This window comes from Alosa sapidissima, chromosome 8 (assembly GCF_018492685.1).
Source record: "Alosa sapidissima isolate fAloSap1 chromosome 8, fAloSap1.pri, whole genome shotgun sequence".
Lineage (NCBI taxonomy): Eukaryota > Metazoa > Chordata > Actinopteri > Clupeiformes > Clupeidae > Alosa > Alosa sapidissima.
The window spans coordinates 11,510,127-11,537,559 of record NC_055964.1 but is presented as its reverse complement, the minus strand read 5'-3'; the positions used below and the strand labels follow the sequence as shown (position 1 = coordinate 11,537,559).

General features: G+C 40.9%; 2 protein-coding genes across 3 annotated transcripts in view; one reads left to right on the top strand and one right to left on the bottom strand.

Moving 5' to 3' along the window:
* Positions 1-13,323, bottom strand: part of gc (GC vitamin D binding protein) — a 40,695-nt gene extending 27,372 nt beyond the window's left edge. Inside the window, exons 1-4 of the mRNA XM_042101739.1 lie at positions 13,195-13,323; positions 12,777-12,846; positions 11,719-11,851; positions 9,323-9,537 (exon numbers count right to left, since the gene is read on the bottom strand). Coding sequence (XP_041957673.1) covers positions 9,323-9,537; positions 11,719-11,851; positions 12,777-12,846; positions 13,195-13,252 — 476 coding nt within the window. The 5' untranslated portion in view covers positions 13,253-13,323. The remainder of the gene's footprint in view (positions 1-9,322; positions 9,538-11,718; positions 11,852-12,776; positions 12,847-13,194) is intronic.
* Positions 13,324-20,880: 7,557 nt separating this feature from the next.
* LOC121715473 (B-cell receptor CD22-like) lies at positions 20,881-26,937 on the top strand. Of its 2 annotated transcripts, XM_042101250.1 has the most exons (9): positions 20,881-20,950; positions 21,261-21,332; positions 21,972-22,163; positions 22,431-22,694; positions 22,889-23,155; positions 25,154-25,250; positions 25,691-25,721; positions 26,009-26,092; positions 26,516-26,937. In XM_042101250.1, the coding sequence occupies exons 1-9, from the start codon at positions 20,911-20,913 to the stop codon at positions 26,552-26,554; spliced, it is 1,086 nt and encodes a 361-aa protein (XP_041957184.1). In that variant the 5' UTR covers positions 20,881-20,910; the 3' UTR covers positions 26,555-26,937. The 2 variants fall into 2 exon arrangements, with proteins under 2 accessions (XP_041957184.1, XP_041957183.1); XM_042101249.1 differs by having other exon boundaries at positions 25,691-26,092.
* The last annotated feature ends 496 nt before the right edge of the window (positions 26,938-27,433 follow it).

The window sequence follows — 27,433 nt, the reverse complement described above, 5'->3', positions numbered from 1 at the left end:
CTGGAAGATTTTGCGGCTAGGGGATTGTCTCTCTGCAGCTAGTAGGAGTTAACAGCAAGTTGCTAACATGGCGGAAAAAAATCGTGCCTGTGTTATTTTTGGCAATAACACATCAATGTTGCATGTCTTGCCTTAGAAACATGAGTTGAGGAAGAAATGGTTCGGATTTATCGTTGGAACACCACCACCGAAGTAGTGCAACATTAGTTCTGTGTTCCAATCATTTCGACCACACTCACTGCCTACAGTTAAAGTGGTTTTGCATTGATGTTCTGAAAACCTGGTTCTGTACCGTCATGATGATCGACCACCAGCTCACAGGCTGTAAGTACAAACAAACTTTTCCACCTAACATCTGTTACAAAATAGCATGTTCATATTCTTCACGTTAGCATGCATGAAAAGGGTACAAGCTAGGCTTAGGCTAGCCTATATTACAGGAAGCTACACCAGGCACGTAACTGAAGTGTTTTGTTCGCGACGTGTAAAATCAGAGAATGTCTAATAGGAAGGGCTCTGGTAAAATCCATTAGAGGAATGGTCTATTTTCCCGAACGTAGCCTACAGGCCACTAACACGCCAGGTGTAGCTACTTCCATTGATTAGGCCTATTGGAAGCTAATTGTTGCAGTACATAACGCGAACGGAATGCTTTAGTTACGTGCCTGGTGTAGCTACACTCATAAGAAACTGACCACACTACCCAGAGATTTAGCTTGTTGAACCTATAATCTTCTAACCTAAGTGTTAAACCACATATAATAATATTAGCAACAATATCTTATGCTCAACTAAGTATGGGTATTGTTCTAGTCTAAACAGGGAAAATCAAAAACACAATACCCGTGCACTATTAGGCTAAGTTGCTATCACTAGAGCTCAGGTATTTACACTTCAGTCTAATTTATGTCTTCTTGCCATTATTACATTGACCTTTGTAGGCCTACAATGATGTTTTGTTTGATTACTTGCTGTTTACTTTTGTGTTTTGTATCTCTTCCAGAGCACATCCTCATGTCAGGCTACACAGCTTTCTACCCTACATTAGGTCATCACGTTAGAAGCAAAGGTTTGTGATCTAACTTTTATTGTTGTGCTAGTTAGTTTCTAGAAGTCTTTTTCTAGTACTGTAGGTTAATACAGGTTCATATGTGCTCGTCAATGTTTGGGAAAGTCAATCTTCAGGTCACTTTCCACAGGTGTATAAAATCAAGCACCTCGATTATGAATGTAGACTGCATGGTGCTTGATTAATACACCTGTGTAAATGGACCTGATGAAACCCATGCATTGCATAACAGATAGAATTGATATTACCAAATGTCTTCTTGTGGGTGTGCTACTTAGTAAATCATACACCTTACCACAGTGACTAAAATATTTTTGTTTCCATTGTGCCAGTACAGTTTTGTGTGAGATAGTGAATGTCCTGTGTACTAGTATCTTGTAACTTGACAGTAATACACATTTATTTACTTTAGGTACCCAAACAGAATAATTAATGAAAAGTATGAGTATTGATACAAGCACTTCTCATACACCATGGGCATGGGGGCCTGCTACCTCGACTGAAATCAAGCCTGTTCATCCAAGGCCAGCTAGAAGACCTCGGGTTGATCAAGAGGAGGAGGAGGATGAAAGCGACATCTCCACAATAACACCTGATGGCTCCACCTATGGCCCAGCGCAATCAAAGAGCAATGTAATAGAATCATCACAGCCAACGAATGTGTTTTGTGTGTTGTCCCTTCGGATCCCCAGGACAATACAAGCCGAAACAGCAACTCGGACCTTTTTCCCTAAATAATCCCAGCACCATTTTACAAAGGATCTGTAGGCCAGATGTCTGCATCGTCTGGCAAAAAGAGGACATTGTTAATTCTGTGCATAGTTTGGATGTTCTTGTTTTGTGTTTGCATTATTTTAATAGACTGCAATATTACTATTTGTCAGTGTTTCACGGACCACCTAGCAAAAAAATAACCAGTAGACCTACTTTAACAGTATATTACACAATAGGCCTTCTCACTGAACCACCTTGCTTGTTGTCTTTGCACCTTGCTTATGGTGTCAGAGGATTCATATGATTTAAACTGGCATAGGTTACATCAGTGTTGCAGAACTGTTTGGATTTACATACAAGTTGGTTCAATATTGCAAACAACTCATCTATTATATTTTACCACATCTACTTGTGGAACACTTGAGATTGAGTACCACTGCTGTATGTAAATATAATAAAGTTATTTATTGAAAATTGACCTGTTTTGTATATTTCTTTTAGGAGTTTCATCAGTTTCTAACATTTCATATCTTCTGTTTCATCAGTTTCTAACATTTCATATCTTCTGTCTCACAGAGGGCCATAGTTGTCATAGTCGAATGTTTAGTCCATTTTGAAGGGAGTACATTATGTTAAGGCAGACTGGTTCTAATCCTGGGTACAGGGTCATACAGACAACAGGGGTACTGGTGTTGCCCATTTTTCTAACCACATGAGCAATCCCCTTATGAAAAAGTAGTATAAGGAATCTTATAGTATTTTGGGACAAAATATTATAGTAATCTTATAGGAATATGTATTTTGGAACATACTGTAGAAGTACTACTAATAACTCTATAATATCCTATAACTGCTATAGTTTTTCTATAGTAGGCTTATACTATAAGATTCCTATAGTACTTTTTCCTAAGGGTCATACGTGACAGAAAACAACTTGAGTAGGCTAACCTCTGCCAATGTAGGCTATCAAAGCCATAGTTTATACTCATTACTGGAGAAGTCTTGCAGCACACGTTCTCTGCCGGTGCAATTCCAGCGAAATATAGCTAGGAGTAGTTAAGTGTGTTTGCTAACTATCTATTCCGATAGCATACAATTAGCAGGCTAGGTCAGTGGCTGAACTGCATTTAGGGTGCTTATAACCTGTGTTGTGAAGTAAAATATCTACTAGGAAGATTGCAAAGACTTTTGACTGTGTAAAGAAATAGGTCTTTATTTTAAAACGTTTCCAACTGTTTATTACTTGAATGCAAGATGACTATTGCCACAAACGTTTCCCTCTTTTAGGAGAAATTTTAAGCTGACAGGCAATTGTTACCATTCTATTAAACCAACGTTCACCGACAAACGATCAGGAAGCGGTTCTTCTTCCTACTCGGATCAAACACATGAAGTTGTATCTCCGAAGACCTTTTGTGCAACAGTTTTGACTCGAGTTTTAGCCAGGTTTTAGCACTGTAAAGTTGAATATGGAGCATAGCACAGGCAGAATCGGATGAGGACGCACTGGAGGAAGCGTCACAGTACTGTTAGCCAATCAGAGGTGAATTCATTAGCATGTCATTAATATTCATGACTAGAGGCGAAATCCAGTCGTTCCTCCCCGCTCACCTTCCCCACCAAACTAGAACAGCATGAAACAGACGCAGGACAGCATTTTTTTTCACCAGAACCGGCTCACAGGGCATTCATCAATACTACAGACCACTGCAAAATTAATGAAAAAACGATGAGATGAGACCTTTAATGCAGCTTCTTCTGCTGTGTAACGTAGTTAGCGTTAATCTTTGCACAACAGCGACACCTCTGTTCAGGAGAATATTGCAACTAGTGTCGTGACCACGACGCGCAAGTATAAATGGTTACGGCGCTTCTGTGACGTCACATTGTCGCGCTACCGGTCGGGTGCGTCGAGTATGTGGAACGTTTAAGTGTTCATGGAGACGGTGAAGCAAGATGGTATGGGAAACTGTGTCAAAAGCTGCAGATAGGTCTAGGAGGATGAGAAGGCTGATGAGGCCGTTGCCTGCAGCTATGAGGAGGTCGTTCATGATCTTAATGAGCGCTGTCTCCGTGCTGTGGTGGGGTCGAAAGCCAGATTGGAGGGGTTAATAGAGGTTATGGTGGGACATGTGGTGTTAAAGTTGGGCAGCCACCGCTTTTTCCAGGATCTTGCTGAGGAAGGGTAGGTTGGAGATTGGAGACATAAAGAGACATAGCGTGTACTCTGTGTCGCCCATGAACTTTGTCTAGCATTGTCTCACATGTACATCAACAACATATTGTAGAATGCATGGTGTAGCATCGCGTCTGGGTCAAAGAGACAGTGAGACGTTCATTCCGCAATGCAGTGTTCATTGCATATTATATCGTGCCTTGAATGGGATAAGGAATCTTGCCTTTAAACCTCAGATTTCTGTGTCCGTCTCAGTCTCCCTTGAAAGTCTACAGCATGTTGCCATTTATATGTTTAAGAGGATATTCATAGCACGTAAAGGTTTGATCTGAATATGATTGAACTTCACACTTCAAGGATGCCAAAGGGTGCACCGTGCACATGCATAATGTCTGAAGAGCTATGAGAAGCTTTGCAAACAAGTGGACAGAGGAGAATTCATTTCTCTCAACTAGTGTACACAAAGGAAACTGGAACAAAGATGTACAGTAAAGAGATTATTTATTTAGCCTATTTTTTCCTGTAGTGACATAATTGATGACGTCCCACAGTTATATTCTGAAGTGTTCTTCTCCCCCTTTATTCCGTCCATTTTTGGCACCACTTCTTCTAACAATTTTGTCATAGTGACACCAGTCCTACTCTGACACCTCCGTCCTGATCCTGTGTAGTGGTGGTGTAAAAACACTAACAAATAACTGACTTCTTTTATATAACTCTTCAATGAATTATGCTTGGCATATCATATCCAACCGGGTTTGTGAACACATCTATGGTAGAGGTACTGTTATATTATAGACACAAGCTCAACCGCTCAACCACTGCCTAATATCTCTGTCATTAATTTCATGTCACGTTAACTTGATGGTGGTATGCAGGCAATCAACACATAACTAACTGCTATGCAGGAAATTAATATAACTAGTTAAAATTCATCATTTCACCTCTTCTTGGAACATTGAAGCATTGTTCTCTGTTGATGCCTGCTTCACAAACCATTTTTATTCCAAAATTGTTATTTTAGGAAATTAATTTCTGACACTTGGCATTCTCAGGATGAATCACTCTGAGTGATTCAATTGTATTGTTTACCAAGATCATCTGCCTCATCATACTGCCATGGCTATTATCTTAATATCATAAGTCATAATGTAATTTTAAGCACGTCAACAAACAAATGAGCTCTTTTAGCTGACCTCAGAAATCTTAATGGTGCCCAGGATCCAGCTAAGAAGTAGAGCGAAAACAAATCACTTCTTCCACAAAGTCTTCTTAGTGTATACTGGCGTTATGCCAGAATGCAAAGTAGGAGCATGTTTCTTTTCTCACTTTCCATCCGCAGGAGACACAGTTTATTGGGTCTAACTGAGGCTTCATTTATAGACAACCATTAAGGAAGGTGGGGGCAACAGGATTGTCCAGAGCTGCTGGTGCAGACCAGTAAAGCCTTTAAGTGTTGGAAATGTCACTGCTTCTACAGATCAGACTGACTACTGTTTTGACAGGCTGATTCAAAGGGCTCTCCTGCCACAAGCATCCAATCACACCAATGTAGGGCATTCACAATCAGTTCTGTTCATCAAGCATGCCTTACAGGATCCTTTCATGCTTGCCAATATAGCAGAAAGGATGTCGTCTCAGTGAGTAGCCTACACATATGAATCTTCCCAATACATTTGTACACCAGCACAGTTTGCCCTCTAGCCGATGCTCAACTGAACTAACATAAACAAAATGCGTGCAGATGGACTAAACCATTTGGCGCATTCAATAGTATCATTTCCAAGGGGTGGGTGCGTGAGACCTTAGATAGTCTTCACTTTTTTGTGTATAAAATGTAGTCAGTCAATCAACCAAGTTATTTAGCCCATACACTAACTTTACATTTCATCTGACATTTATTATAACATTTTATTATACAGGTAAAATAAAATATATTCCAGATTTTTCAAAGCCCCTCTCTCCGCTTAGTGCCCTAGTAATTAGTACTGGTTTTACCGCCAATCCGACGCCCCTGCTGCCATGCTCAATGGGCACTGAAGCAGATCAATGCGGCTCTGTTCTATCATGGTCTTATCGTGTGTGCACAAGAGATGCAACATGTGCTACTGTATTCCACAGGGCACATGCAGACGATTCAATGTTGATTACTGTCCAGCGACTAAAGGAGGAAATGCAATAAGAAAGTTCCACTGAAATGAGCAGGGATCTCACTGACAAACAGGAGGACTCAACATTAAAGAGATGCCCTGTAGACAGGCTCTCCATGCAACGCTCCTAGGGCACATCAGTTACAACAATTAAAGATGGTCCAATTCACTCCTTGAAAATAACACACATTTCAAGATATTTTGTGGAAGATATAGTATGGGTTTGCATGTACTGTATGTACATCTATTCTATGTCATTCTATGCCATAAATTAGTGTAGTTAGCTACATTCTAATTGTGTTAGCATCACTTTAGCCATCTGACCTTTTTGTCCACTTAGCAACAGTTTAGCCATTTGACCTTTAGCGTTGTTGTTTTGTTATTAGCAGAGAATGTCTAATAAGGGGAGAACTGCCACTCTCAGGAAACTTCTGGTTTCTGAACTGGTTGCAGTTCCTGTTCTGGTTCCATCATGTGAGGGCACTCACGAATAAGTGCAGAATGAATGGAGGTCTATGGAGCTGTACCCCTCAAAATCCACTTTTCTCGGGATATAATTTTTTTCCCAGAAATTTGAATGTTGCATCGAAAGAGGGGGCAGAGAAAATACACACAGCAGAGTATTATATTTTTGAGTCACTTATTTGTTCTAAAAAGCCTTTCAAATGTGTCAATGACGTCATTCATTAGCAGAAAGCTAGTGTGTTGTGGGCAACAACGACCCAATCTGTAAGAAATTAAAAGGATGTAAGTACTCGTTCATTCAACTTCTGACCTATAATCCATATTGAGCTTGCAGAAACCACAATCAAATCTTCGATTTTTCAACGACAACCAGGTGAAAGAGACAAATTTAGCCATCTAACTCCATAGACCCCCTTTGTTTTTGCACTTATTCGTGATCGTCCCTAGCGGAACTGCAACAGATTGCAGGTAGGCCTACAATGGAGTTAATAGTGACCCAGCTCTCCATAAACGGGCAATATAATCAAACAGTCCAAAAAAAATCCTCACAGCCCTAACCTTAAGAACGCTTCTAACCGCTGAGTTGGAAGCCTGGGCTTTTAGCTTAGTGGTTAGAGCGTTCGTCTCCCATGCTGGTGTGTGTGTCAAGGTGACTGGTTCGAGGCCCGTGAGCGGCGAACGAACCGACCTTGTGACACATGGCATGTTTTTTATTATTATTTTGTATGCATTCTGCAGAGAAGGGAGACTGCGGTCACGGTTTGAAATGAAAGGGAGAAAACAGTAGGCCTAGAATAACACGGTGGACATCGCTCATATAGGCCTATATATATATATATATATATATATATATATATATATACATATAATTATTTATTTATTTTTGACAACGACGTAGGCTAGTTAAGGTGGCAGGCGTGTGTTGCTAAGGCGGCCGCCTTAACTGCAAAGTGCTGCGGGAAAGCCTGCTGTAGCCTATATGGCTCTAGCTGTTCATCTACTGGTCAATGACGAACGTTAGGTTAACTGCAAGGTAGCTAGCTAGCACTCCAGCTTGTCAATATTAGGCTAGCAGAGAAAAATAGGCTATTGTCCATTAATACTTGTTTCCTAATTGGAAAACACGTTGGTAATGCAGTCTGTCCACAAAGGAACGAGCGGAATCTAAGCTTTCAAACTACATTAGCGGCAAGTTCCTCTGATAAATGTTTCGCGAGAAAATTAACATTGAATTTGCATGAAATTTAATCTGAATTCTGCACACCCATTACTCTTGGTGACATGTCTCACAATCTCTTCACTAAACACATGGCAAATCATATGTAAGGGATAACCGCCTTCGAGGTGTCCTGTTATATGGAATTAATTAATTAGATATGGATATTTCTACTGGCATGCTTCCTAGTGACATTAATGCAAGACATATGAAGGGAACACAAATCATACATTCCTAGATGGGTAGCCTAGCCCATAATGAAAAAGGAAGCTAGAACATGTAGCCTATGGATGGCCATTACAATGACTAAGATAACTAGCTTATTTTAGATTAACTAGCTGTACAACACAGGTGACCCCTTATGCATAATTTCAGTGTGAAATGCTGAAATGTACACTATTTTTGACTCTTTCTGAACTGTGAAACTCAGTATATGTTTTGTAGTTGTGAACTTATTGCTATAGGCTATAATCATCATAACTATTCCACCTGTGTGTGCAAAACAGTTTTGGCTACAGCACAAATATTTCCATCCATAAAAATAAGCAAGTCTAACATCTGAATTTCCTTTCAAAGTGCACCAGATTGATGCATTTAAATGTTAAAATATACAGCATTTTTTGACGTTGAAGCATGCCCCCGGACCCCCCTAGGGTGCTTGTGCCCCAGTGCAGTTCTAGGTCTATTGACACCCCTGGTACAAATCAATATGGGAGCTATTTTGACTGGCAGAGGTGACCAATTCTTGGTCCAAAAAGTATTGGCACACCTCGATACTCAATATGTTGTTCAACGGTGAGTCATTTTTCCCCATTGCACCGACACTGGATTTCAGGGTTCTCCCACCTGCCAAATCCCACTTAACCACTGATTAGGTGATTGTGGATTTCTGGGGACAAAACGGTGGCTTTATATCCGAGATAAACCTCTGCCACCACAAATGTAGAATACTACAATTACATCTTCGAAGTCATTTGGTAGGTAAACAAATTGTAATAGGGAGAATCCATAGTATAGTCTACGGGAGAATCGCATACCTAGCATAGCTGGCACTGCCGGGCTGGCAGCACGCTGTTGATATCTCGCAAGAATCGTGAAACATTAACTGGTCAGTAGATATGATGTCTCCTCCTGTTGCTAGTCATTCGGCACCAAAACAAATGCACATGTAGGAGTCCAGGAAGGGAAGGGCTTATGCCATGAGAAGTATTTACAACGGCAAGTTAAAATATAAGTACTTCAATATAAGTGCTGCGACTTCAGGGGAAACCGATAAAACCCAAAACTACATAGGATACATAACATTTGCATTAGGCCTACATTTATTCATCGCTTTTTATCCAAAACGACTTACATAATGTCAATTAGGAGATCCATTGTCTTTGGAACAACTTGGGGTTACTGTAAGTGTCTTGCTCAAGGGCACAATGGTGGAAACCGGGAATTGACCCCACAACTTTTCAGGATACTGCATGCTAGCCCAGCTCCTTAACCACTACACTATCACCACCCTATCATCATGGGTCGCTCACCTGAAGGAGTAGCCAGTCGGGTCCTGCGTGTACTGCTCGCACATCTCCTCATTGGTGGGGTCCAGGAGGGAGGGCAGCTCCTCAGCGGAGTAGTGCAGGGAGGCCAGGCACATCTTCCTCTCATGCACATCCTGCTTGGCACAGCACCTGGTAATGCCTGGGTGTTTGGGAAACGGTGAGTCGGCCTGGCAAGATTTGTCCGAAATTTCTGTTGCCTAGACATAGGCAAAAAATATAGTAATTACATTACTAAATAAGTGAATGTATAGTAATTACCATTAGTAATTTATTACTTAGGCCTATTTGATACAATATTAATCAGTCAGTCAATCAATCAAGCCACAATCATGTCCTCAGTCTTGGCATGTACCTTTTTCATCAGCACAACTAACTGTTTCAAATAGAGATGCACCGATATGGAATTTTAGGGCCGATAACGATAACCGATATTTATTGGTTTGTTGTGGCCGAAACGGATACGATAACCGATAATATTACTCTTGAAAAAAATTTGTGAAAAGTGATTTGGGGAAAGCATTTAATAAGCATAATTTTATTGCAGTAATTTTACCTACCACCAAATGATGGACAGAACTCATAATATTCCTCAATAGTGCGGCAGTCAACAACATAACAGTAGCCTAGCCCTACAGTATGTGTGGCTCCTTTAAGTAAACCTGACGTCAGTGAATTGCGAGTGAGTGGCTAGAGAGTATGAATCGTTTTCATTTAGGACTAAACGCTCATAAAAGGCTCAGCTGGGAATAAGCTACAGTATAGTGACCAAATCAGAGTTTGTGAGGGAAACTTAGGTTTAGTTTCAACTGCGGGTAACTGAATAAAGCTGCAACTCCTCAGACTGTATCTTATGTCCGTCTACTCTGTTGCGCACAACCTGCTGCAGCAGAAATGAAAGGGGTTAGCCCTGAAGGTTTTAATAACTTATTATGATGACCTGTCTGGAACTGAAGCAGGAATGGTTAGCATATTTCTAGGTAGTAGGCTAATACAAAACTAAAGTATAAGTGTAAGTATATATACTTTTTTGATCCTGTGAGGGAAATTTGGTCTCTGCATTTAACCCAATCGGTGAATTAGTGAAATACACTCAGCACACAATGAACACATAGTGAGGTGAAGCACACACTAATCCCGGTGCAGTGAGCTGCCTGCTACAACGGCGGCGCTCGGGGAGCAGTGAGGGGTTAGGTGCCTTGCTCAAGGGCACTTCAGCCGCTGCCCACTGGTCGGGGCTCGAACCGGCAACCCTCCGGTTACAAGTCCAGAGTGTTAACCAGTGGGCCACGGCTGCCCTAAAGCTAACATAATGCAAATATAATACTAAAACACAACTTAGAACTAGGCCTACTTATGTACTCGTCCCACTAACGAGTTTGCTTATTTGTTTCCCCGATCAGCGCGGTAGAGTGCAAACACACCAGCACAAGACGGCTCTATATAGGACTGAGCTCCGCTCTGGTAAGGTTAAATGACGGATCATTCACGAGACGATTTTGAGATGCACAGATTCCCAAATGAACGCATATCAACAGATTTTGTTAGAGTGGTGAAATACATTCACACCGCTGACATTATATTGAGGAAAAAGTATAGCCAACCAAGCTCAAGTAGCTCAGTGTAGCCAGACGGACCTTATGTAGGCCTAAATTAGGACTTTAAAAAATATCGGCGCAAATTATCGGCCAGAATTCTGTTATAGGACCGATAATAATATTTTCATTTTTTCACTTATCGGCCAATAATATATCGGCCGCCGATATATTGTGCATCCCTAGTTTCAAACTCTTTCAAGTCCCTCAGTGCACCAATCAAATGCTGCCCTTTTAGCTGAGAACAGAGTCCACTGAGAAAGTGGCAGTAATGAGGCAGGGGCACTGTTCTGGTGCAATTATTTTTCAACAGCTGCTGTTTTTTTCCGATTAGAATAACCTAATGATTGCATTAAAGGCAGGTTGTGCTAAAACATGTAGGCTAGCTGTAGATACAACGCAGCCAACATGGAAGACATTTAGCAATACCATTTGGAATTAATGTATTGTTCATTTACTTATTTTTCAATAACCACAAATTAATTTCTGTGTAATGACACATAGGCTGTGCCAGATCTATTCTCAACTAGAATAGTGTAATCGTCAACTTCAATTGGCAGAAATGTGAACTTTTGGCTACAGTAACATATTTCAACCTCAAACAATCAGACTGTTTCCATCACCATCATTATCTCATTTTTGACGGAGGTGGCATTTAGAGCTCCTTTAGAGCTGAACTCTTCACATATATTATCTGGGCGCTCCCAGCTCTGCAACCAACCACCTGTAAAACAACACATGTGCCAGACTGCGGGCGCGAGACTTGTGGCTGGTGGTGGCTCTTACCCCTTTGTCGTAACAGTCTGCACTGGACCCCTCCACACAACACCTTTCGCCCAACTTCAGCATCTCGTCTGCCAGGCATGTCACCTCCTCCAGGGTGCTGTTGGGGAACTTCTGGCTGTAAACGGCTATGAAGCTAGACAGGCGGGAAAACAAATATGTGAGAGTGCAAGCAAGCAAACAAACAAGGAAATAAATAAATAAACGATTATACAGAGAGTTCTCTTCAAATACCACATTGCAGGCAAAGCTTTTCAAAGAGTCTCTGTAGAGAATTAGGGAACCGGTTGTGGTTCTGGAACACTAGGCTATATCTTGGCAAATTAGTTCCTCCAAATAAAGTGTGAGAATAAAGCGGCTGGATGTGTGTGTTTGAGGTAGGCCTATTTGAAATTGAGGACACCGGGGTGAATGCTCTCTGCGATTACATCTAGTCATGAAATAAAAGAAAGGCAATTTTAACCTGAAGCCATGTTTGCTTGGCTCCTCACAAACAGAGAGGGATTTCCGAGCAGGTCTTTGATAATGGAACACGTAAAACTGTCATCAAAAACTGATTCTTAGAATCTGAATGACCAGTTAAATAGCCGAGGTTGGGTTCTACCACACTTCATGTATTCTTGTCAAGATTGACTAAAGCAATACATGAAATATGAACTGGACAAAAATTAACGATTCTGTATTTTTGTTGTTAACAAATACTTCAGTGTTCCCTTTAGCACACAAATGCATAGATGGAGAGCTAAAATATGTCAATTTCTAATAGTTTAAATTTCCAGAATGTAGATTGCTACATTATGCCTTATCACTTAAGTGCAGTATGAGTATAGTTGAGCAGCATGTCCATTACATCCCAATTGTATGTTACATATATTGACTTCATTATAAATTACTCTGTCTAATATTGGAAATTGTAAATGTGATGTGGTGGATCCACTTCCATCTAGCATGTATTCAGAGATAATCACATACGCAAAACCTACTCATGGGAGACACAAGAGCTAAGAGGACAAGAGGAACCAAAAGACACAGGAATGAATGGTTCTAATAAATATACATACAGTCCTTTGAATTTCTGCTTCCCCATGCCATGAAGCTGTTCACAAACTTTTTCTTTTTCATATCTCAGTCCTGTAGATAGAGCACACATAGCATAGAGTTCCTAAAAAGTTTTGTTGGAAATGTAAAACCACAACGCAGACCAGAATTAACTTTCACAAGACTTGGATTTCACTTGATATGGCAGACTTTTTCCAACTGCCGGCCACTTCTATTCTGTTACCCAGGAGTATTCCTGTTAAACACCTTCTTTGTCATATACCACTGGAAATCATACAGGCCAAAGAGAAAGCTGACTGGCATGAGAGATCATCAAGTGTCAGAGAGCAAACATTTTCAGAGTCAGCATATGGTCAGAGTTTTGCAGAGCCCTACAAGTCAAAATATGAAATGTTAGTATTAATTTGGAAACAGCCATACCACTGTCCTCTGCCCAACCTACGGAGATGGATATTAGGATAAAACACAGGAATTTCATCTCTGAGTCTGGACTGCTGCAATTCCCCACTTGATCCAGTCACTGTGGTCGGATTTCAGAATAACAGTGGACAGCATTATGTCAAAGATTAACCTCAGTCCCAAACAAGCACAGGATGTTGCAAGTGTTTACATATGTGTAACCTCAACAGATGAATCATTTAGAGAACATAGTAAAAGTCTGGGACATTGTTCTCATTGTTCTTAGATTTAATTCAGCATGAAATTATGTTCATATACTGTTTGCCATGAGTAGGTAGGACATTTGTTCTACATTTGTAGCACTACTAGTTAGGAATGTAGACATTGCTCCTTCAAATACATCTTTGATCTTTAGAAGACCTTTTCACTAGCTTGCATAACATGAGCTGAGCAAACATCCAAGTGACCAAATCTGCAGAGGCATTTGACCTATTCAGACTGTTTTACCAGAGTGCATGGAATGCAATAGAACAATACATGGGTCATTGACAAAATAAGGCTTGCATGACTAAATAATCTTTAAAAAATGTAATGAATGCATTTTTTTGAAGTCTTAATGGCTGCACAATGTTTACTGGAGATTTAATACATTTTAGACTGTATTTGCAATTTCACCATTCAAAAAATGTCAGGTCAGGTATTAAAAGTAACTTGAATACTCTATTGTGTACTTCATTTATTCACATTTTAATATTTTATTAAAATGTAAATAAATACTTTACTAATTTAAAAAGCATATTGTTTATTAGAATAATTAGGTACAACACATTTTTCAACCATTTGTTCACTTTAATCTACTATGTCTTGGTTTAAATTAGTATTTTACCAGTAGTAGTTGCACCACTAGTCTTGACAATGTGAGATGTCATGTCATTGACCCACATGTTAATAGTCAAACTGACATTGCCATCCTTGCTCAGCTACTGTTAAAGTCAGCGAATATCCAATGAATATTAAGACAGGAGCAAACACAGGCACCATACGCAAACAAAGGCACCTACAGCAGTCAGTGTTTCAAACAACAACTTTGATGGCACATTTTTTATTCACTGCAGGTGAAAGTCTATATTGTCAGGCTGGGAGGTGTGTAGCCTGGCATTGCGGGTGCACGGGCATCTCTCTGTGTTCTATGCTCAGGGCGATTTAGGGATGTGCAAAGCCAAAGTAAATGTGTTTGCTAAGCCTCCCCGGAGCACCCTTGACAGCACACAGCCAGAATGCAAACTAAGCAGACACACTGACAGTGTGAGATCAAGTGATCCTAATTCACCCTGTCCTAATCCCTCACTTTCTCCTCGACTTGGCATGGTATTGCAAGGCAATAGTGTATTAAAAAGTGATCATGAGGGAAATATATAATTGTGCGTCTTTTCTTCCATCTAACACCAAGGAGAACTGCCATGCATAAAATACATTTTACATTTCGAGTCAAAACAGGTGATAATAAATAGGCTCATCTGCTGAATTCTAAATAACTCAGAACTGTAGGACTTTGCCAGCCTTTGCCAGGGCCCACGTTTGAGAGCGATAAATCCTGATGGAAACAAACGTTTCCGCTGGACGGGCTAGGTTATGTCTGGCTGATAGATTAAACTATCTGCCAAGGCGCGACATTTGGATATAGGTGACCTAGACTTTTTTGGCAGGGTAGATCGGAATTTGCCTATCACAAGCAGTCCAATGCATTTGTCTGCCAATTTAACCACCTTCAGACTATGACTTCGGAAAAACGTGAACAAATCTGATAGACATCCAGGTCTTCATTGAAGTAACTAGATGTACCGCAAAGTGGTACAAAATATGACTGCCGCTCAGTCCTGCACATTCTCTGCAAAAATAAACCACGCTCAATTTGTCTCCATCACCTACGCTAGCAACTTTTGTGTATGTAAATGAGTGTGTGCATGTGTGCGTTTGTTTTTGTGTATATGTGTGCTTCTCTGTGTGAGTTTACGCTTGTGAGTGTGTGTGGGGGTAATGGGGTGTGTGTGTGTGTGTGCACATGTGTCTGCTTGCCTGCATGTGTGTGTGTGTGTTTTATGTGTCTGTGCATGTGTGTGTATGTTCACTTGTGAGTGTGTGTGGGGCATGTAGAACATCATTCGGTTACACCAGTGGTCCCAAAACTTTTTCTTCAGAGGGCCAGCTTACTATGCCTGGTGAAAGAGAGGGCCAGAGACTCAGAGTATGTCAGTAAATAGATTAGTGCTGTGAACAACAGCAATCTACCTAAGTTGAATATTAATCCATTACATTTAATCACAGGCTATTGCAATATAATACCATTGTTAGCTGTGTTTATTTTATATTGCCATCATGCCAAGTAAATATGAAATGTAGTTCAACATGGAAATACCTCAAATGAAATAATACTAATAAAAAGACTTTAGCATTCACAAAGTATATTTTATTCAACATTTGTGAACTCTGAACTGCATACACAGCTCAAGTTGTGAACAAGCAATATTCTATAAACTAGAAATGTAACTCAAAGGAATTACCAGTGCATGAAAATGCAAAAAATGCTATGTAAAATACCATGTAGTTAAAACAGATAATGCAAGAATAGATGTAGTTGTAAGGTTGCAATGGAGGTTGCTAGGTTGGTTGCTACTGTAGGTAGGGGGTGGTTTAATATAGTTGGCTGGAGGCTAGGGCTGAACGATTTATTGCATTTGCGATATGATCAAGTGCGATTTTCAAACCGCAAAGGCTGCGATTTAGCTACACGCTTTTCATGTGACATGCGCGATTAAAGCATGTGATGCGATCAAACGAGATTTTCTAACCACAAAGTCTGCACTCTGCATGTGACACCGGAGCGTACAGTGGCAAAGATTTAAAACGGCCTACACAGAGTGAACTTGGCAAGCTGTACACTATGGCCTTAGGCTCGACAGAACCAGACACTGCGGGAATGTTAGTGTCAAAGAGGAACAGTACATCAGTCGTGTGGGACTATTTTGGCTTTAAAAAAGATGTCAGGTACTATGCAAAAAAGAGTCAGGTACTATGCAAAACTTGCCTTGTTAGAGTGGCTACTTCTCGTGGCAACACTACCAACCTGTACCAGCACTTAAAAAGACAGCACAAAGCAGTGTATAATAGGTGTATAGCTAGAAAATTAAGCGGTGTGCAAAATAATCCAAGTAACGTTACTCAGCAAGGATCATTGACCGAACTATTTGAAGGTGTTGCCATACGAACGCACTTCAAAACGGCAAAAAGCAGTAACTCAATGCATCGCGAAAGACATGATGCCCGTCAATACGGTGACCAAGCCTGGGTTCAATAATTTGGTAACTACATTGGATAAGAGGTACAGAATACCCTCCCGCACATATTTTAGCCAAATCGTCAAACCGGAGCTTCACGTGCAATGTAGACAGAGAGTGGCAGCTGAGCTGAAAACGATTGAGTTTTTCGCGGCTACAACAGACTTGTGGTCAAGCCGTACAGCGGAGCCTTATCAAAGTCTTACGGTCCATTATATTACTGAAGACCTCCACCTCGAAGCTCGCAGCCTTCAGACAGCCTACTTCCCAGAAGACTACACAGGGGAAAACATTGCTGCTGGCCTGAGAGAGGGGTTTGCATGTTGGGATCTCAATGAAGACAACCTTGTCTGCATAACGACGGACAACGCTTCAAATATGGTGAAGGCAGCACAGCTGAATGAGTGGACCAGTCTCCAGTGTTTTGGGCACCGATTGCATCTTGCCATTGGTAAGTTATTGCCGTGTGTGTGAGGTGAGAGAGAAAAACATATTGTGTGTGTGTGTGTGTTTGTGTGAGAGAAATGGTGAAACCTTGTATCACACAACTGCAATTGTATGAGTTACACTATTTTTACTTCATTTTCTTCCAGAAAATGCAATCAAAGATGGTAGAGTATCAAGAGCGATAGGGCTGTGCAAGAAGTTGGTGGGGCACTTCTACCACAGTTGGAAGAAAAAGGCAGCGCTCACTGAGGCACAGAAGGAGCTTAAGCTTCCTGAGCACTCCCTCATTACTGAGTGGAGTGCCCAACAAGATGGGGGTCCAAAGAGAAAATGATCACCAGAGTGCTGCAACAGGCAAAAGCCATATCGCAGGTATTGTCAGGTGACCGACATGCATGCTCCCTCATCCCAACCTGGCAGGATACTGAAGTGTATCCTCTCTCTGAATTTACTGATGCTCTTTCTGGAGAGGAGTATGTGAGCATCTCCTGCCTTAAGCCAGTTCTCCACCTTCTGGCAACATCAGTCTTGGCTGAAGATGCCGAGGACACTGATCTGACTAGATCAATTAAAACCAAGGTCCTGGCATACCTCAACGACAAGTATAGTGACCTCAACACCCAGGAGCTTTTGGATGTTGCGTCGCTCATGGACCCTAGGTTCAAAATGCAATACATCAGCGCAGACAACCTTCCTGCCATTAAGGCCCGACTGAAGACGGAAATGATAGAATTGGCAAGATGTACACATAACCAGGTTAATCCTTGAAAATTATACTTCCACAAACACATAATAGTTATATATAAGCTAACTGCAAAACTCTTGTTTTCCATCTGGCAGGAGAAGAGATCTCGCACTGAAACTGCTCAAAATCCTCCAAGTGCACAGCCCTCTGGGAGAAAGGCAAAGAAGTCTCTTGGTAGCCTTTTTAAAACCAGTGTGGCTTTGCTTTGCCTCTGCTTTGCCTCTGCCACTTGAGGATATCGTGGAGGCAGAGTTGAATACCTGTTGATCCCTGTCATTGACCGAGAGGATGATCCCTTGGCCTGGTGGAAGGAGCACAACATTCACTTTCCACGACTGTGCAAGATGGCCCGCAAATATCTTTGTGTACCAGCCACAAGTGCCCCCTCAGAGCGTCTGTTCACACAGGGAACATAGTGAATTGCACTCGCTCATCCTTAAAGCCCGCAAAAGTAGATATGCTGGTCTTCCTAGCAAAAAACCTGGGTAACACTTTACTTGACGGGTGAGTTCATAACACATTCATAGCAGCTGTCATAAACTGCACATAAAGCATTCATGACTGTTTCATGAGACATGACTCAACATTCATACCAAACCTTTCATGAATGTGGAAGACAGAACGACGAGAGCTTGTCACCTCTGGTGGGCAGTGCTCGGCCAAACTTGCTCTGGCCATCAGGCACTGGGGCCGCAGGAACAGGAAGCTCAGGGTTTGTTGACTGTGGAAGCCATGGAGGTATTATATATAACTGGAGAGAGTGACTAAGTCCCGCCCTCCATACAAATGTATGGTGGAGGCTAGGCTAGTAAATCCGGCCAATTCATAGTCAACGCCATATTGAACACTGGGGTTCGGATCCAGCGCCAGTCGGCTCTGACCATGCGCCAAGTTCCAAAGCTGGAAATGACGCATGGACCAACGTCGATTTTTATTGGATATTCTGTGAAAAGAGAGTCGTCCTCCAGTAAGAGGGTGGCGATAATGCACATACATTGCTTGCCACGTGACGTGAAATATCCGTAGTCGAACTATAAATAAACTATTCGGTTTTTAGTGCCATGTGTAGCGCATTTTTACCGTCTATGATTAATTTGTTTTTTATTTTATTGTTTGCCATCTCATAGCGGGTGCTCTAAACGTATTCTAGCGTTGGCCCATGACCAAAGCCCTCAATAGCCACCCTGTTTCGAAAATTACATTACATTACATTACATTTAGCAGACACTTTTTGACCAAAGTGACTTACATATGTCAGCTATATTACAAGGGATCACATTGTCCCCAGAGCAACTTGGGGTTAAGTGCCTTGCTCAAGGGCACAACGGTGGAAGCCGGGAATTGAACCGACAACTTTCAGGCTACTGCACGCTAGCCCAGCTCCTTAACCACTACACTACCACCGCCCACTGGAAAATGGAAGATGACGCACAGAACGACCAGCCTGAGCAGACAATTACGTCCCCAACTCATCTAAAATGTGGTGTCTGGAAATACTTTGGGTTGTACACCGCAGATGGTAAAGTAACCGTTAAAGAGAATGTAGTCTGCGGACAAAAAAACGTTTACTTACGCATCCACGACATCCAATCTTCGTGCTCACCTGTGGAGTTACCATTCAAATGAGGCAACAGAGTCAGAGGCACAGTAGACGGCCAGAGCATCGCCAGGCGTTCAACATCGTATGATTGCATACTTAAATCCTAAATTATGTCCGGGGTCTGCTATTTACTTAGGCTGCGCAAAGCACAGGTATTTATTTGGAGCAGGCTTATTCGAGGGAGACCTTTATTTCTTACATTGTGCGTTTTATTGTGAGATATGCGTTTAGTTTGGAGCGGCATACCAGGCTATCAAAAGCAGACGATTTTCAGTTTGGTATGGGATTTAATTTACTTTTCGACTTAAATGTTGAGACTAATGGGCCCTTAAATCTAGGGGGTATTTGATGATCACTAAAGTTTTGTGTAGATGAAAAAGTGTTGGAATTTCCAGCTGTTTATTGCGAGACAAGGCAGTCTCTTCCACTCATTCATTGAACGTGCGCTGTGTGCTCTAATGCAGTCTTTCCCAAACTTTTATTCTGGGGACCCACTTTATAAAAATAACAGACTATCGCAACCTATTTCACTTCAGATCTAACATGCAACCTGCATGCAACCACCAATAATGTCCATTTAAATTGTAGCCTAATGCACAGTTGAGTGTTTTATATATCCGAAATAATAAGGAATGTGAGGAGGTTGCTAATGCTATTAACTTTAAAGAGTGTATATCTACAATCGAAACTATCTACAGCCTATGACGCAAATTGAATGTCCGGTATACGGATGTCTGCTTTAGTTGACTAGATTTTAATCAGTCAAGTTGAAGAGCTGGTGTCCGTTAATGTTTGTGCAAATAGTTTTAGCTATTTAGCTGGTGTCCGTTAATGTTTTTGCAACTGCAAGGTCCATGGCAGGCGCCCCACAGAAATGTTTCATTTTGCGAGTGAGATATCCACGCTGTCCCCTCTGCGACGTGTTCGCCCCCCAGTTTTAGAGCTACTCTAAATGCAAAATTGCACAGAGGGACGTGACTTTGGTAAACAAACTATATCCTAATAGAAAACTGATAGCTTTCCTGGCTAAATGGTATAAGTTAGGCCTATTAGACAACATAAATTGTTCTGGCGACCCAAATAAAATCTCCTGCGACCCACCCGCAGGTCGCGACTCAGTCACACTCTAAGCCAGTGGGGAAACACTGGCTTAGAGCACCTTTAATGATAACTTTGTTTCATGTAAGTCACAGCATGTTATTGTAAAAACATGGTGTTTTGAATTTACAAATGTTGTGCTAAAACTTGCAATAAACAGAGTCAATACACAGATAAACATCTGTTTCCTGTCAAAGCATACTATTGACTCATCAACAGCTTGTCAGAATAAAATGTGTGTGTGCTTGAATATCTTAACAAAAACACCAAGTACACACGTCATCTTATGTATCATCTTTCAGCCATTTTCTCTTATAAGTGCATGCAAATTATATATTTTATTACTTTATATTATATTATGTGCAATTGACAGTATCAGGAAACAAACAGTAAACACATAATAACTATAAGCTATACATGTGACCGAGGAAGTATTCAAAGGAAGTGTGTGCTCACCCTTATCATAGTTGTGAATATGACCACGTTGCAGGCCACTTAAGCAGATAGTGATTATGATTCTAATTCACAGCACAGCAGTCACGTTTTTCTCTGGTAAGCACGACACATTTGGCATTAAATAAGTAATAGTGTTGAAGGGTCGAAAAATCATTTGACAATTGACAAATCTATTTATTTATTATTGTATGTTTATAGTTATTTGACTTTGGAGAACAAAATACAGAGAATAACACAACCTTACTATACATTAACCTTGACCCAATGAATCCTGTGAACTTTACTTGAGATGAAAATATACATTACCGCTGAGATAAAGATGTAGAAAGATTTTCTGGTCTCAGTTAAAGATGTATCATTTGTGTCCAACACTCAGCCTGTAAGACTGGAACCAGAGTCATGTTTGCAGGAGGCTCTTCAGCCATGTTCACGAAGCTGACTGCAGTCATGTTAATGGTGTCCCAGCTATCTGCCTCAGGTAGGAAATAGTGGATAACTCATTCTAAAAATACATTTACATCCCTTATAAAAAAATAACTGCATTACTTCAAGTGTCAAAACTGCAGTTTTCTGAGCTTCAAAACGCCAGTTTTGGGGGAAATATTTGCAGTTCTTATGCAGGACATGCAGTATTTTGGACATGAAAATACTTCTGTACTGCACTGTACTCTATATCTGAAAGGATCAAATACAAGTGAAATTGATAGTTTGCAAGAGCTCTGCAGGCCTAAAATGCTGCGGGAAAGTGAATCCATGACTGGATTTTCAACTGCCTGATTATTATTTTCAAATGATGATTTGTGTAAAGTGCAAAATCCAACTAATTGTGTTCTAATGGTGTTCATCTTGAGTAATTACCCAGATTTTCACAGACCACTTCAATTGCATGTCATATTATGGTTTACTGAAGGGTTATTTAGAAAATAAACAGATTTTATAAATATATATATATATATATATATATATATATATATGGAGAGAGAGAGAGAGAGAGAGAGCAAGTAAACTTGTGTGTTAAATTGGATCAGGTAAAGTAAAGATTAATTTAGACTGGCATATATTTCAGTAGTAAATGTTGCAGGTGTGAATTGAAATGTGTTTGTCTTAATGCCCCCAGATCTAGCTCCCACTAGTTCACCTAAACCCCCTGATTGTTATGGACTCCCGGGGCCTCCTGGTCCTCCTGGTCCTCCTGGTCCTCCTGGTCCAACTGGTAGGCCTGGATTACCTGGTTTTCCTGGCATAGATGGTTATGGACCAGTCCAGTATTGGGGCCCTTACTGTAAAGGAAGCATCAGATCCAACTCCGGTAGGAAGGTCCTCTCAAACAAACAAAAACAAACAACTTTGACAACTTCTATGCTAGTGGCGGTCATAATAAGTACAACTTCTATGCTAGTGGCGGTCATAATAAGTACAGGATGATGGATTACACCGTGTTCACCGTGTTAATGCTCGTTCGAGGTGGTAAAGCATCCAATATAATAATAGTAATGGGAATTCTAAAGCAGGTTCATGTAGATACACATGCAAAATGTAATATGCTAGTTTGGTTATTTATTTTGTGTGTTTGCAGAGCTCACAGTGTCTGTGACCAACAAAACACTTACAGAGGGACAAAATGCCACTTTGGAATGCACGTCTGCTTGCCCCTTGCATCAGAAGACCAACTTTGTCTGGTACAAGAACTCCCATCCTCTGTCTAAGAAGAACACCACCATCATCAACAACAACACGCTGTACCTGGACCCAGTCGGTAGTGATGATGCAGGTAGCTACTCCTGTGGTGTGGAGGGCTACGAGGACGACCTCTCCCCAGCAGTGACTGTCAGTGTCAGATGTGAGTACATGTAAGGGCGGTGATACCACCAACAATACTGCACAGAACACACACCTTGGGAACATATTATTGTGGTATATTAATATTCTGGATGGTTACTATTTTCCCGCAAAACATTCATGGGTTTAATAGCTGAGAATGTACGATCTGTATGCTTATTTCTTTATTAATTTATGTTTTGTTTATGCACCAAGATGCACCGAAGGCTGTCTTTATCTCCGTCAGCCCCTCTGGTGAAATAATGGAGGGCAGCTCTGTGACTCTGACCTGCAACAGTGATGCCCACCCACAGGTGCAGAACTACTCCTGGTATAAGACTGCGACTGATCCTGCACCAGTAGGATCAGGCAAAAATTACACATTCCCTGACATCACCTCAAAGGATGCGGGTCTATACTACTGTGCTGCAACCAATGAACTTGGTGAAGAAACCTCCAGCATGATGGCCATAGAAGTTACCGGCAAGAACACCTAATCCTTCCACTCTCACATTCTGGCACAAAACCACTAAATATGAGTCACATACACAGGTTCAGACAACAGAGGTTAGCACGAAGGAACAAGATTTATTCACTAAAACAAGGAGGTCCAAAGCACCGAAGGTGGCAAAATAGCAAGAGTAAAAAAAAAAAAAAAAAATCAGGGCACTGCCAGCAGGGAACACAAAAACGAATACAGGGATAACGGTCAAACTTAGCTTCCAAGAGGAGCATCCAGAAGAAGCCGTAGAGTCTCTGGGGAGAATGGCGCAGAGTCTAACTGAAGTTGTCAACGACAAGGCCAGACAAAGAGTGATGGGAATCCTGGGTTTAATGCTGCTTTCGAGATGTCTCGTAAATGTCTCGTAAATCCGCCGCCCGAGTTGGAAAGTGTGAATTACCCAGCTTTCTTGCGGCATTTTGGGCAGGCACGCCCACTTTACCTCGGAGTACTTGAGGGTACCCCAAGGTGGACATATGACCTTACAACAAACATGGCTGCGCCCATAGTTGAGATGAGATGGCATGTATTTTTTTTGCATATGCACTGTGTTGGTCATGTTAAAGTTGATGTAATGCTCTTACACACTAGATTACATTGCTGCTTCAATCCGGTCACCAATTCACGCATTGCACGGTCTTGCTGTGCCTGCAATACAATGTAACAATTTGTTTTCCAGCCGTTTAGCTAGAGGCTACATGTAGCACAAAACAATGACTAGCCTCCTGCTAATGCCCCTCGTGGCTCGAGAGAAAGGCGTTCCTAAAGCCACTCATTGGTACATGTTGTACGGGTGAGTGTACGATGATTTACGAGACATCTCGAAAGCAGCATAAAAGTCGGGAGAGTGCTATTGGGCTGCAGGTGCAGGCGATCAGTAAACTGGGGAGTGAGACCGGGAGGCGGGAGCTTCGTGAGAGTGAGGAGAGTTAGATGTGGGTGTGGCTGGTGTGGCCGTGACTGAGTCCCATGAATATTGGAAATATAAATAGTATTAGTAATATGTGTTAGATTGTATAGGTGAATACCCGAATCCATACCAAAGTCATCATCATTCCTTGACAAAATCCTTGAAAATGTGTGTGTCAAACATTTATATTTGCTTATTACATGTATATACAAAGCTGTTTCTCACATTTATCCTGTTGCAAATCCTATAAACATTGGACAGTGTTAAAGAAAAACACACACTGTTTTGTATACATGCATACATGCCGGTCACTCTAAATTTAAAAAAAATGTACTAAATGTGTTAAAGGCACCTTTAACAAGATTTGCTCTCGGTGTCCCCCGTACAGTTGAGAAGTGCAATAATAAACGGTTACACTTTACTTGACAGTATCGACATAAGAGTGACATGACTGTCATGAATGTGTCATAAACAAGCGCTTCTGTTATTAAGTGACATTCGGTTTTTGTCATAACAAGTTCGGGTTAGAGGTTAGGGTTAGGTTTCATGTGTCATGACAGTGTCATGTGTTCATGACAGTGAAATGTCACTCTTATGTCGATACTGTCAAGTAAAGTGTTACCTAATAAACTAACTAAATGAGCGTCTTTTGCAACAAAGTATGAACATAACTCCGATATAATATAAAATGGACCGACAGCAGTCTGTAGAAAAAGATCTCCAAATTCCTGTAGCATAGCAGCTTTTTTCTGTTTCAATTTCGGAGGGGGGATGGGGTGGCAGTTTCCTACCCGGAACTAGACAGTTGCTAAGTTGGTAATCACCTAAGGCCGCTCAGACAATGTAATGGCAGAAGTGCCGTTCATCATGTTATGAGGTTATGTGCCATCAAAATGATTTTGGAAACGTTGTGTTAAGGTAAAAAAAAAAACTGTTAATGGTGCCTCTTCTGTTAAAAAAGAGTGATGCAACATGATTCGGAACATAGTTAGATGGGAGTGTTCAGTGCAGGGTGGATGTTCCTTGCTGTTCATTACTGCTGTTTCTGATATTCATTCCCACCCTCCAGGCAGAATGTGGCTGATCCTGGTTGCTGTGGGGGGGCTGCTGGGGACCCTGGCTGCTGTCTTTCTGATTGCCCTCATCATTGCCTACAAAGTGAAGAGGTCCATCTCACCTATCAGCAGTTACCCAATCAAAGAGAAGATAGACTGACTAGTGACATAATTTGTTTACAGTAGATAAGATATTTATATTCAGGATGAATGAACAAAAATATAAGTAAACAGTAGAAAACACAATTTGCCATCTTTTTGATTAGTTAGTAGTAGAACTGTTGTAGGCTATAAAAGCAATATGGCACTCTAGATAAGTGCTATTCATAGCAGATATTGGCATGGCTGTGGCTGTCTATAGTTGAATCACAGCCATAGCGAAATCTGCTACCAACACCACTCTCACTTGTGCCATATTGCTTAATTATACATAGAATATATTAATAATTCAATAAAAAATATATAATATAAAAGAACTGCATGTCATAGGTTTTCTTTTATGACTACAAGTGTGTTCTAAGCCTTCAACTTGTATTTCCTTTATTTTGTAGATGGCCTTTTCAAGCTGCGGTAGAGAGAAAGGTAATGTATGCCTCTTCCAGGCCTAAATTGATACACAACTACTACTTGCATCACCTGAACAGGTTGGTTTTATTTCAACATTTGAACCAAATGTTTTTTGGCCAGAGTGACTCGCATGTGAGTGCATGCATGTGTGGCAACAGGACCAGTGTCATAATGAAAACAATGAGTAAAGAAATCCATCCTGAAATGAAAATTGAGCTTTTTGATAACAAACACCTGTGCAAAAGTAAAAGCACTGATGAAGCACTCATGAATATATTCAGTGTCTGCTCCTACTTGTTTAGGGGTCCCAACCTGATGATAAAGATGCCACATACACAGCCTTAGATCCCAAGGCCTCAAGCTCATCAGAGTATGAAACTCTCAATGTAAGTTATACATTTCCATTTTAAGATGCATGTGATGTCATGTCTATTACAATAGTATTCAAGCATCTGAACACTCCAAGTTCAATGCGCCTACCATTAGCTCATGCTGATATATTTTCTCATATTGAGCAACGCATTTGTACACACTCAAGGAACCACAGATTTGTTTTAAGACATCAAACCAAAAAACTCACCAATATCTCTGTCAGTATCATAAACAACAGTAAATGCCACGGTAAAAGTCATCTTATATGTCAAATGAAAAATAAAATGCTAACAGGCATTTTCTATCTCTCCACTGGACCATCCTCAGTGACAGGTCTTTATTCTGCGTTGCCTTTTTAAGAACCGGCACATTTGCTGAATGCACCATGTAAACAAACACAACTGAATTGAACTGAACTTGGAGTGTTGTATTTTCAGAAAGTGAGGAACCCACGCCAAGCAAATGAAAGCCAGTGAATTCTCCTGTGCACGTTCAGCCTTCTGCACTATCCTGATGAGGATGAAATACTATGAGGAGGGCAGCTACTGTATAAGTCATGCATTACAATGTAGTCTATTGGAACATTAGTTCAAACATTTTGTCAAAATGTTATACAAGTTTGCACTTTTAGATTAAAGGTAAAAGTCTATATTTTTTATACTGGGCCCTATGCTGTTTCTACAGTCAGTGAATTATTAGAAGGGAACCGTAAATCACTGACTATTTATTTTCTATAGGTGTTGCATTAACACAGTTCATGCATTTCAACACTTTGCCCATGCATTTCAGCTGGTTAAATGTAACCAATGGACTGATTTCATTGTTTTATTATGAATTATTTGTTTATTATGTCTTGATGTCTGTTTGTAGTACCCTGGAAATCCAGAGTTCTCACGAGAGCACAATTTGAATTGTGCCCGCAAGATACTCTGGCCACGAGCAATGATCCAAATTTCTTCTATCTCTCGAGTGAGAGGGACCAATCAAATCGGTGTAGGCGGGACAAAGGCGAGCTACACTGATGACTAACACTGATGAATTGTTGTGATTGGTCGTAGCGTTATCCAACTGCGTGCAGTGAGTTTCAAATGCATGCTTGGTGCCGCCCCTCGAATTGGGCCATTTTCATTACTCGTGGCCAGACCCTTAATCTGAAAGATTCCAGGGTCTGGTTTACCAGGCTATGTTTGTAGTGCTTTGTAATGTACTTTATGCATAAAAATGTGTTATCTAAAAGACTAACTTACCTATTATAGAAGTAAACAGACACAGATATGTCTGCAAAGATAATTTACATTTTGTTAGACTTTTACAGTATAACATTATTAAATAGTCATGAAAATAATCAGCAACCA